Below are 13,067 nucleotides of genomic sequence, written 5' to 3'. Positions count from 1 at the left end.
GGCAAAAATTGTTATATATTATCCATAACATCTAGAAACAGAATAGTTGCACTAATTAAACCTCAGTAAATTTAAATCTTTAGTTGAACTGGGGTTTTTAAGGAAGGGATGTCCAACATTCAAATTTGCTTAGCATTTGAATGAGTCTTAGAATCTAAGTTGGGATTAAATTGTACATTTTTTAATTGTTTTTGTTATTTATGCTTCAGATCATACTAACAGTAATGTATGATAAGTAGGGTGAAATAGAGATATGGATACTGCATTGACAGTTTGTCACGGCGGGGTCCTCTCGGAGGGCCGTGATCTCCTCGAGGTCCCTCGCTCTGTCAGGCCGGCCCAAGGCACCCTCTAATTCTCGCCCGCCACGTCTTGCTGGAATATGATTGGGAGGCTGCCTATGACTCCCTGGGCACGGCTACTCGGGACTTCTGTCCCCGTGGTTCTTCCGGACCCCTTGGGGTATCCCGATATGGTGGGTGTTCTCCGGACACCCTAGCCTTATGGGCTATGCGTGGCTCCTACCAGCCCCTAATAGCACGCCCCAAGCCTCGCAGATGTAATGGACGTTGTTAGGTCTGCACGCCCGCTTCCCGGGCCTCCTCTATAGTGTAGCCCACTCTGGGCTCTCTCTCTCGTGCCCGGGCTCTCACTGGGACTCTTGTCCACTCTGGGACTTCCCTGCCGGTGTGGTCCCGCTCAGGGACTCTCTAGCGGGCCTCGGCCCTTCCGGCCAACTGCACGGGTACCCTCTCTGACCCCAGCTCACCGCGCTGCTACTCCCTGTCTTCTCGGGGGCAACCACAGCGCCCTGCCTCGGTCTGAGGGGTGTTGCCGCACTAGCCTGCAGCCGGGCTCGCTATGCCCGTCTCGGGCTCCTCAATATGGCCCCTCTCAGGCTCCTCAATATCGCCCCGCTCTAGGGCATGCCCGCCTTGGGCGCCTCACTATCGCCCCTCTCCAGGGCTGCTCAGTAATTGCCCCTCTCCAGGGCTGCTCAGTATGGCCCCGCTCTAGGGCTGCTCAGTATGCCGCTCCCCCTCTTTGGGGCTTGCCGTGCCCCCACGGGGCTGCTCAATAATACGATGTGGCGCTCCCCCTCTTTGGGGCTCGCTGTGCCCCCACGGGGCTTCTCAATGAAATCGCCCCTCGTTCTGGGGCTGGGGTCTATGTACCCCGCACGCAATCCGGGGTCTATGTCCCCCCGTCTGCAACCTACTGGTTGCGCCCGCGACCCACTGGCCGCGCTCCTCGCTGCCAGTCACTCCCGCACTGGCATGCAAGCTGCGCCTTCACTGGCGCTGTGAAAATTAATGCACCCTCTTGGCACTAGGGCACCCCACACTCTCTGGGGTCCCTATGATTGAGGCCTCCTCCAACCCCTACAGCCTCACCCAAGCCTCCGGGTGTAATAACAGAGCCAAACAAGCACAAGCCTCCTGGCTGTAACGCAAACATAAAGCCCCCTGGCTAAACCTTTAGTGCCCAATCCTCTCAGGGCTATCATGAGCTGTACTTGCAAGTCGGGCTTCTCCCCATATCTCGGCTGAGGGAGCTCCTGCCTCTCCGGCTGCTGGCAGAGAACTCCCAGCCTGGCCTCAGCCCTGAGCTTTATAAGGGCCAGGCCCTGCCTCCTATAGGCAGCTGGTTCCCCTTTGGTTGCTCCGGCACCCTGCAGCTGCGCTCATTACCTGGGCAACCCTCAGCTGGGCTCGTTATGTCAGGCCGGGGCGCGCTCACTCGCTCCCTGGCAGTTTCTCCTCTCTAAGAGCAGGCACTAAGGTGCCCTGTGACACAGTTGTAAAAGGCTAAAGTCTAATCTTCTTCCTGCTACTGACTTACAGTATGTCTTTAGGTCAGGGTGAGCAAAATATAGCCAGTGGGCCGAATCCGGCCCACCAGACCATTCTGTCTGGCCTGTGGAAAATTCAGATAAGAAGGTGGGGGGAGACAGGGGAGGACTCTGGGGGATCGTCCAAGTCCTCAGGGTTGGGCCAAGCTGACTGCAGCAATCCTAGCATGATACCAGTGCTGCAGCTGCAACCACATGGTGCTGGAGTGGCCAGCAGGGGGGTGGAAAGGAGCAATGGCAGCCACAGTCAGGAAATCACCTACTGCTCTGGCAATACGTAGTTCCCAGCTGGAGCTCCAGGCTGCAGAATGCAGCAGGAGCCAGCCTGGCCCCTGTGAGTCTCAGCTGGCTTTGTGTGGTGCTGGCCGGGCCAGTCCAGCTCCTGCTGTGTCCTGTGGTCTTGGCCGTGCAGCTGGGATGTGGTGCCGAAACAGCAAATGGTAGGGAGGGACAGGGAAGCAGCAGAAGGGCAATGGTGGCAGATGGAGGGGAAAGTGGCAGTGAGCGGGAACATGGGGCCACACCGGTGTCCTGGGGGCAGGAGCACAGAGCCTGGGCTTGGAGCAGCACTGGAGGGGGGCCTCTGCTTGACACAGGGGGGGCTGTGGGCAAATCCTCCCCTTCCATACATGCCACAACCCTCCACAGCCACCCTCCCCCTACATACTCACAGCTTCCCATGAACCCCATATCCACCCTCACTACATATCCGCACACACCCACGTGCTCCCCTACCTCACATACACCCCCTCACTTCCCCCTGAACCCCTGCACTGATCTTCTTGAAACTTGGCAGGTTTTGTGCTCTCAACAGAGGCTACCATCCCTGCAAGTTTCATCCAAATTGGACAAAAAGCAACTAAGTTATAGATATTTCATTGATCCCCCATTATACCCTATGACCGGATCTCCAAGGTAGCTCCAAAGCTTTGGAGCCACTTCAGCCAGATTGAAGCGGGAACCCGGTCCAGAGTTCCAGATTGGATCCCTGGCATCTGAAGCGGCTGGATCCGAAGCTGGATCAAATAGCTGCCTACTCGCACAAGCCTACCTAAATGTGCCTGTAGCTGTCTCTTGTTCTCCAGCTTCTCTTCTCTTTAGCAGCCTAAAGTGCTTTTCCTCTTCATTCTTTCTACCCTAAAGTGGCATTCCCTTGTAGATTCAATGGACTATGGTGGGGTTTAAAGCTCCTTTCCATTGATTTCTCTCTGCCACAGCAGATTATCCCATCTTTGAATCTTTGACATTGTCTTTGAATCTTTCATCCCTCAACATATAACATGAGACAAATTTAAGAGAACCATCTCCTTCAAATGTTTTTCTTTTGAAGTTCTTTAGATTTGTTATGGGGTTGATGGAAAAAGAAGGAAGAACAAGTTTGAGAAATCTGTATAACACAGATTTTCACCCTGCATTTCTCATGGAAGTTGAATCTACATCCAATCACACTTAGGTTCTTAGATTCTTTTGTAGAGATTAAACATATTTGGTTGTCAGTTTTGCCAAAAAGAGGTCTTTTTGTGTAGGTTGGGGACAGTATTGGAAATATGGAGGATGATATAGATGGATAATAAGTTTTCCATATATCTATATGTTTCAGACATAAGTGAATAAGTAATCTATTTATCTCTTTTGTGTGTACATTTATAAAATATATTTCATACTTTAATATTCTTAAAGCCTTTTTTTCATTTCCCTGCAGCTCTGGACCTATTCAAAAGTGTGTCACTCACCAGCCTTTGAGACACTTTTGCTAAGGATTAGCTAATTACATATAAATCTGAACCTTTTTAGATTTTGCATTTGTCTTTAATCTGATAAAAGTAATTGTCTGTAGGGAATAGCACATCTAATTCATAATACCTGTTCACTTTTTCTTTCTATCAAGCTTTAATGTATACAGCTGAGGATACATGCATTTGCACTTAATCTTTTCATGAGGGCATGCTCATCAGAAAGATTTTGTATTTGATGAAAATAAAGAAAAAATCAGTGACTGCTAATGGTGATTACCATTCATCTCCTTATGAATGATTAACACATGTTAAAAATTCAAACTTAATAAATTATTTTGTATTTATCCTTGGTTTGGAGACATGAATTAAACTTTTCTGTCTTCTACCTAGCTTTATCAGTAGTTCTCAAATTCACAGTTTTTTCCTCATTTTTGATAGTCTTTGCTGTGGTAATTTGTGTAGCAATTCCCAGTCACTGGTCACTGCAAGTTGGTATCTACTGGACCTAATTGGTTCTTTGGGATACAAATGAATTTAGGAGACAAAATATTAACTTATTGACATTATTTAAGCATAACTGCTCCAATGATGATAAATAATGCTCAGCCTTATTTTGTTTCTATTGATTCTAAATCTCAAATGAGTAGCAGGAGTAGCATTTTAATTTGTGATGAAGCAAGAGCAAAGCCAAATTTTTAAGACCAAATGAGATTCAAAACAAGAGAAGGGGTAGCAGGACAGAGAGGGAGAAACCTGCTTAAGGAGTAGAGTGGGGGGAGAAAAAATAAAATTCAGAAGAAACGGTTAGCAGCAGTAGTATTTCATTTCGGTATGATCCCAAGCTTAAAATTGGGACAACCATTTTTTTGGTCAGTCAAAATATCTTCCCTTCATATTCACAAAAAGTGAATAAGAAATCCCCCAGAATTAAAAATCCCCCACATATATATCATTTTTCACATATCACCATATCACCTACCATTTTATTACCCACTCAGTTTTACAAGGTTCTTCTGCAGTTCTTAGCTGTTTTTTATGATCCTCAATAATTTGCTGTAATCCAAAAACTTGGGCATTCTACTACTCCTCTTCCTTTCCACATCTCTTATCAATATATTAAATACTAGTACAGGCCCCTACAAAGACCCTTGGGACACCTCACTTCTCACCCCTTTCCCTTGTGAGAATTGATTATTTATGCTTATTCTCAGTGTGTTGGACTTTTGCCAGTTCCCAATCCACAAGTGGACTTTATCTCTAATGCTTTGGTAGCCTAATTCCAAATAAGAGCCTTTGAACCTTTGTCAAAAGGTTTTGGAAAGTCCAAATACACTGTATCAACCAGGTCACCCTGATCCACCCTTAATGATGGCCTAAGAAGATATTAGTAGATTGGTGAGATGTAACCTGCTTTTACAAAAGCTGTGTTGAGTTTTCTCCGGGAAGTCCTGGTCATCCATACGATGGAGATGTGGGGTTGGAATAAGCAGGAATTAGTAGCAGTGACAGGGTTGTTTGGAGAGGACTGCACAGTCCCATTATGTGGTATATTGTAGGGAATTTCAGATTTGTATAAATGAACACATGAATAAGTATTTGTAGGGTATAGCCTCTTTATAGTGACAACCTAGCTGAAAATTAAATGCAACTCTTTTCTAAACATAACTATGTCATTATGTCAGTTATGTCTAAACATAACTATGCAAATGATGACAAAGAACTTAGTAAGCAAGGAATTTTGGTATTCTACCTTAATTATCATTCTTACTATTTGTATGGCATGCCCTGATATGTTGGTAAGCAAATGAAATATATTTATCTTGCAGTGCTGGAGCTGGAAGAACAGGTACTTTCATAGCACTCAGTAATATTCTGGAACGCGTAAAAGCTGAAGGGCTGTTAGATGTATTTCAAGCTGTGAAGAGCTTACGACTGCAAAGGCCACACATGGTGCAAACACTGGTACGGTATTTAACAATAAGGATCTTTGTCAAAAGGTGTATGTTTTACTGGCCGAAATAAATATTGTATAACTGCTTTGAACAAAAATCTCTAGTTTTATTTTTTCTAAAAAAAAAAGACAACTTTTAGCAAAGCTTTTTGCTTGTCACTATCCACATTTTTTTTTTCTAGTGAAAGTTTGCAGCGTGCAATTTCTGGATCTGTGGCAAAACTCCCAGGCCCAATATTGAGCACTTAGGTGTACTGTACAGTGCCTGGAGAGAGTTAAGAGCCCCAGAAGAGCATTTGTAACAGTTACTAGGGAATCACCTTCCATAGCCAGCAGAAAATACTGAGTACAGGTTTGTCTTAAGTGCCTAAGCCCAGAAATTATTTTACTCTTCAGGGAAGCACCTCCATTCACTTGGGATTCAGTCTTAAACCTTCCTTTAGTCTTAAGCGCATCAGCCCATTCTTTCAAAAATGAAGCAGGATTTAGCCCTTTCTTTGCCCCCTTCTAGCCAATATTAGATAATAGTGAAGCTCCATCTTCCCCCTCTTCAAACTGGATGACTTTCAATTGGGAAAAAAAGATTTGTTACAGATGACCATCACTTTCATCCTCCCAAATTCCCCCGTTTTGCCCCAAACTGCTACCAGACTCAGTTGCACTAAAATAGCATCAGTGCAGACTATACATTTTGCAAGCAAATGCAATTGTACATAAAAACCTTTTGTACAATAACCATAAATAATAGTGGATCAACATGGTGGACATATTTGGTTTTTTTTCATAAGCCTGCACAATTTAGAGTGTGTTGTACTTTTCCAGTTGACGTACCTAAATGTGATTATTCTAACGTAATTATAACATACAAAGTAAATTTGAATCTCTCTCTCTCTCTCTCTTTCTTTTAGGAACAGTATGAATTCTGCTACAAAGTGGTACAAGATTTCATTGATATATTTTCTGATTATGCTAATTTTAAATGAAATTTCCTGCCTTATTTTTTTAATTTAATAGCCAATGTATATATTTGTAAATCTTGTTAATTTATTTCATATTTGTCATTCTGATTCTTGACTCATACCATTAATGGTATTACTTTGCATTTTGTTTTCAAAGTTACATTTGCTGCATAAACTTGTAAGTTGATGAAGCAGATATCTTTTAAAATTAAGCGTTCATGCACAATACATCCATGTGGTATAAGATGTTATATACATCTTTATTCTAAATAACGGTAAAATCTTCAATTTTGCCTTTATTGAATTTTTTAATTAAAATACGTCAATGATTATTTTTCCTTGGTTAGCAGCCTTTACATTTTCCAAAGCTGTTTTATTTTCATATAGAAAACTGAATCATAGCAAATATTCTTATTTGACCCAGGACCTTCTCACATTGAAGTCAGTAGCAAAAAATTGATTTTATCAAGTCATATTCTGATACCCTTAGTTGCACTGAGTTTCAGCTTGCTTCATGAATAGCTTCACTAGAGGCAACTACACATTTTACAGGGTAAAGTGCTATTCACTGGGTGCATCTACACGTGAAATTAAGGTGAAGCAATGAACTCTGCACCTGTCTGAGCCAGACTAGACTGCTCCTGGGCCCTTAATTCAAGCTGGGGTGGAGCAGGCCTGGGCTGGCAGGGGACACAAGGGGTCAGCCCCAGGCTCCAGGTGGCAGCATCAAGCAGCAGAGGAGCTGGGGGCTGACCCCTATCTTATGATGGAGTTAATTAGTTTAATGCACATGTACAGTGATGCTTTGCTAATTAGTCTTCTCCACAGTAAAGTGCACATGTAGATGCACCTACTGTGAAGATGTCAGAATTTGGCCCTTACCATGTAATAATGTACAATTCAACTTTAATATAAATATTGACAGCAATGTGTTTTTTTTCCATAGCCCATATATAGTAGGTAGTAGGGGTGTGCGAAACAGACCCGATTCGGATTTGGCCCAAATCAGGGACAGTGATTTGATTCATTGATTCAGATCACTGTCCCTGATTCTATTCGGCCAAATCTGAAGATTCAATGCTGATTCGGAGAACCAGTGATTCAGCCATAGACGCAGCTTTGAATGTTTTTCCTACATACCTCAAGGAACCAGGCGCAGCTCATGAACATTGTGATGTTGGGGCGGATGGAGCGTGTTTCCCCCCCACCCTGCATGCTTGGCAGGAAACCCAGAAGTGGACTGGAAGTACTTCTGGGTCCACCAGGGAGTGTGCTGCCCCCCCGCCCCCCCCCCCAGCTCAGTGATTGGTCATGGGGGGGATTCTGAGTACCCCCCCAGACCCAGGAGTCACCAGTTGCCAAGCTGGGGTGCGTGGGGTGGCCCCCTGGCATGCTCTCCGGCGGACCTGGAAATACTTCTGATCCACTTCTGGGTCTCCTGCCGAGCACACTGGGGAGCCCCCCATGCTTCTGTTGGATAGTCTATGTGCCCAGCATCACAGCATTCACAAGCTGCCTGCTACCTGGAGGTATGTAGAAGAACATTTAAAGCTGTGTCTATGTCCAAATCTTTCTGAATCTCTCTGAATCGATTCAGAGGGTTCCGATTCAGAGATCAGATCCCATGGCACTTTTACATGTGTGTGTGTCAGGGGCCTTAGATATGAATCAGTGTAAATTGCTTCATTTAAACGTGGTCTTAAATGTCCATTTTATTTTGCTTTTATTTAAATGGAATGCAACTTTTTAAAATGTTCCTTTTCAAAATAAATACAGTATTTTAATTTATGGGTAAGGTTTTTTCACTATTTTGAGAATCTTTTGCACATCAGAAGACTAAATTCAGCTGCAAATATTTTTGCTACCCATGAGCTTCTGCCAACTATTTCAAGGGATTTTTTTTCTTTTGTCACAAGCATATATATGTTTGATAAACTGTGTTATGATGTGTATAGTTATAGGGGGAGAGAAAGAGAAACTTATAATCTCTTTACTTGAACAAGCAACAAGGTAAACACAAACATCTGTTATTAAGTGTTGAGAAACATTTTAATAGGGAAATGCCACTTGTATCAATAGTAAACTATTGATAGGAAGAAGCTCTTATAAACCGTTCCTAAAATATCCTCTCCCCATTTAAAAAGGAAGTCTTTCCTTAATCTAAAAAAGTATGTGTATATAGATATATTTTTAATGAAAATACTATTGAAAAGCCTTATTACTAAGAAAAATAAATAAAATCTTTATTATAACCCTGAACAGGATTTACTTTGGGGGTTGGAAACACACAAGGCATCTGAATGTTGAAATATTTTTAAAGCAGCTTTCCCACTCTTTAAAAGGCTTACCTAAATTTAATGAGCACAAAAATAAGTAATTTACATAAGTATCTAATATGCAATAGGTCTGTCATTTTCAATTGGTTGACTTTCTACTGAAAACGTAAAAGCCTTATTTAAAAATAAACTGATCTCTTCACATTTATTCTTGCACTATTTTGTTCCATGTTCATTTATGTCTGGAAATAAGTAAAGTTATGCTTTTAATAACACAAAGGATAACAAAGGTGTTCACACCTCTTCGTTTATTACATAATGAACAGAAAAAGGTTTGGGTTAAAAGTTTTTAAGCACACTGTGTTGAACACTGCCATTTACTGCTTGTTGTCTTCCCAGTAATGCACTTCTGTATATTTATTTGTACAGTAATTATGCACTTAACAACTGCAGCAGTTTTGTTGCTTGACTAAACATTTGATGTGAGTTGTTATTAATGGATACATTTAAAATGAAGAAGTCTTCATTTGACTATAGAAAAATGTTAAATAAGCTTTCAATTTTGGCATGTTTTGAAAGTATAAAATGTATCAAAATAAAAGCCATGAAATAAACTGAGTTACAAAAAGCCAGTACCATTTGTAATACAGGGAACAACTAAGTATGGTACAGATTTGATGCTGATAAAACACTTTATTTCATTTCTCAGTCAGGATTATTCTGTACAGTAATTCTCAAATGACTGTCCAGTCATGTTTTAAATGGCACAAATAAATGGATTCCTGAGGCAATCTATTCTATAGTGACAACAGATCTCACTGTAAGGAGTTTCATGATATTCACCCTACATTTTTATTTAACAATCCTATGTTATCTTGTTATGCCCTGTGAATGACCTGTCTGTAATGTTCCATGGGTTTACCTGGATGGTATCTTACATCAGTAATAATGCAATGAAATCTGCTAGCTCAGACTTATGTAAAAATTACCACACTAAATGCAGGGTAATTCCAAGTGGACATATGCCTTTCCAGAGCATATGTCTAATAAAGCAGCAGGTTAATAATCTCTAAATGCTCAAAGTATCAGGTACTAAAACCAATAGTTTGATTACAATTAGCTAAAATACCAAGGGATCAGGATTTTTGTGGGTAGTATCTTTTATTGAGTCAACTGCATGGTTGCGATAGACTTAGACAAGCTTTGTACCCTTTTTTGAATGCACTGCATTTGAAAGCTTGTCTAAGTCTATTCCAGCCATAAAGTTGATACAATACAAGATATCACCCACAAAAGTCATTGCCTCTCACATGTCTTCTGGACCATTATGGCTGCATCACTACCAAACTAGGAAGAAATTCCTGCTGCTGTTATAAGGATTCATAGATTCTTAGATTCTAGAGTCAGAAGGGACCCAATGGAGCATCGTGCCCAACCCCCTGCCCCTGGCAGGAAAGAGGACCAAGGTCAGACAACCCCAGCCAGGTGATTGTCAAGCCTTCTCTTGAAGACCTCCAAGTTAGGTGATAGCACCACCTCTCTTGGAAGCCCATTCCAGACTCTGGCCACCTTTATTGTAAACAACTTCTTCCTAATGTCTAACCTAAAGATGTCTGAAGTATAAAAGAAATCCCCATAAAATATTTCAAAAGTCATAAATATGGCTAAACAATGACATTTCTTGCTATAATTTAGAAAGCTTGTTTTCCATTTTTTTTTAGTCAAATAAAGCTGTTTTATTTAATACAACAATCTAATAGGTATGTATTAAGGATTATTTCTTTTACATTTTCTATGTTGCATGGAATTGCATTAAAATGCCAAATAGGGATTAGAAAATGTACATTCTGATCTACATGCATTATTGGTCACTATGTGACTGACTTGACTGTCTATTTTTATGTGTTACATTAGACTCCAGTTCACCAAAGTATTTAAGCACATGCTGTAAGTCCATTTCTATTCAATAAAACATTTAATATGGGCTTAAGTCTGGCTGGTTTCATTTTTCCGGAAGCATGTACTTCTAAGTGCTTTGCTGAATTGAGTCCTTAACAAAAAATGCATACTGTAATTACAAGTGTTTTTAAAAATATTTTTACGTATCTGTTTTTTAAACTTTTAAAATGAGCCTGGCCACCTGTGTGTTGAATATTTTGAAATGTTTTCATTTCCCTAGTATCATTTTTAATGTAAAGAAGTTACTGAAACTTTTCTGTAAAACCAAACTGTATTTAATTTGTCAAATCTTTATAAAATATGTATGTATTATACAATTTCAGCTACTATTGATATTTTCTTTTATTACATTTATAATTTGATCTTGCTGTGTTTATAATGCCAGTGAATGTTGCTGAATTATTTGTATATGCAAATTGCAAGATCTAATACATTCTGATGCAAGAACAAAGCTTCGTTTTCATTTTCAGACTGTATTTCTTTCTTTAAATCTCTTAATTTCATTCCTGTACTATAGATTCATTTAGACTAAGTATTCCAAAGGAGTTAAGAATCCATTACATAGATAAATTATTCTCTAGTACTTTTAATCTGTAGTTTTTTCAGAGAGAGAGAAATATCCTGCTTAAAGTTGTACCAGAACTTGGTATGTGTTATGCATGCAAAGTAACTCAAGACAGCAATTCTGAGCTAAGTCCTACAACCTCTTAGGCCTTGCTACATGGTAATTTGGGGTAGGCTCCTGGAGCTCTTAACACCTGGACTGTCTACACATAAATACCTGAAACTAGTTTTAAGCACTCATTAGGCAGCTTAATGTTATGCAACTCCAAGGCAGGATTATCTCTGATCCATGTTACCCAGCTCATTATACACTAAGATATAGCTACTCAAGCCTACCTCTTAATGTAAACACCCCACCCACCAACTGTCCCCTCTGCCCTCCCCAGTGCCCCAGATCCCTGTTCTCTGCCCCACTGCCTCTGCTTACTTGTGGCTGTCTACACTGTCTGTTCCAGGAGAGCAGGCAGGGAAGAGTTAATCTGCCTGCCTGGCCACCAGTGCCCTGCCTCTGGGTGGGTTCTCTGGGCAGGCTCAGCCCAGTGAAGAAGCAGCAGCCTAGCAGTAGTGCTGTGGGGAGGGGAAGTGGGGGCTGTGAGAAGGCAGGCAGGTTAACCCTTCTCTGCTTGCTCCCTCAGGATATACAATGCAGGTAACCACAAGTAAATAGTGCAGGAGGGAGCCTCAGAGGGCAGGGGGCAGAAGGGAAGCCTGGAATGGGAGGTAGAGAAGAGGGGAATTCTTACCTTTTAGTCCACCAGGCCCCTGCTGGGCTGCACATTTTACTACTCCAAACTCAAGCTAGCACTAACACCAATCAACATTCGCATGGCTCAGTGTAATGGCCCTTACTAACACAACTAGTCCCAGTGAAGTAGCCCATTGTGATCTGTGATGTGATTAGTACCCTCTGATCCAAGATGGGTAATGTGGGAATAAAAGGGGCCTCTGTAAGACTGTAAAATTGTTGGGCAGTGTCAGACAAACAAACACAAGGCCTTATGAGTGCTGGATTGAATGACTTTGAGGAAGTTATGAATGGATGTGATCTTTGAAGTGATGGAGTAGTGTGGTAGGGTAGGCCCAAGCTCACAGCACTGTTGCTAGCATACCCAGCCCACCTGGGGGTCTACTCTCCTGCCATGACTTGATGTTGTTTGAGATTTTACCTGGTGGTGTAGCTCAGTGCTTTTCTCTGACCTCAGGCAACTCAGCTGGTACTTCTGTGGGGCTCCTCCTCCCCTATACTCCACCCCTTTTCATTCAGGTGGTCCAATTTAGGCTTGATATCTTGGATGGGCCTTAAGTGGCACCATTTGCTGTCATAGAAGGCCTGTCCTTGCGGCTCTTAACCAAACTGTGGTTATGACTTCACCGACTGATAAACTGGCAACTTAACAATACTAGAACTGAAAGTATTCAAATGATGTGGGCAAGCAGGGAAACCATGCTGCCCACATCTAACACATTTCCTCAGCATTCTGATCTTTGTGTGGTGTGCTTCGCATGGCTCCCATGCACTCCCTTGCCGTAGGTATATCCCAGGCAAGCCAATGTTCTACACTGGCTTGTGCCCGACCACATACTGCAGTGCTTTGCAAGATGTTCTTTCATGCCTATGTGTTCTCTGTGAGCCCAATGTCTCCCTAGGGGTTAATTTTGGGTTCGCAGTCACCCCAATACATCAGCTGGAGCCACAGGGGTATTGGACAGGTTCTTTCCTCCTGCACGTCCCACTGATCCTTCTTGGGTGGCCTTCTTCTCGTCCCAGCT

The 13,067-nt window shown here is 42.2% G+C and overlaps 1 protein-coding gene across 6 annotated transcripts in view; it reads left to right on the top strand.

Moving 5' to 3' along the window:
- Nucleotides 1-11,196, top strand: part of PTPRE (protein tyrosine phosphatase receptor type E) — a 247,570-nt gene extending 236,374 nt beyond the window's left edge. For all 6 annotated transcript variants that reach the window (XM_059730034.1, XM_059730032.1, XM_014611368.3 and 3 more), the window contains 2 exons: nucleotides 5,415-5,550; nucleotides 6,448-11,196. In XM_059730034.1, the coding sequence (XP_059586017.1) occupies nucleotides 5,415-5,550; nucleotides 6,448-6,522 (211 nt within the window). In that variant the 3' untranslated portion in view covers nucleotides 6,523-11,196. The remainder of the gene's footprint in view (nucleotides 1-5,414; nucleotides 5,551-6,447) is intronic.
- Nucleotides 11,197-13,067: the final 1,871 nt, after the last annotated feature.

This window comes from Alligator mississippiensis, chromosome 6, assembly GCF_030867095.1.
Source record: "Alligator mississippiensis isolate rAllMis1 chromosome 6, rAllMis1, whole genome shotgun sequence".
Taxonomy (NCBI): domain Eukaryota; kingdom Metazoa; phylum Chordata; order Crocodylia; family Alligatoridae; genus Alligator; species Alligator mississippiensis.
The sequence above is the reverse complement of the archived record's forward strand: the minus strand, read 5'-3'. Positions and strand labels throughout refer to the sequence as shown.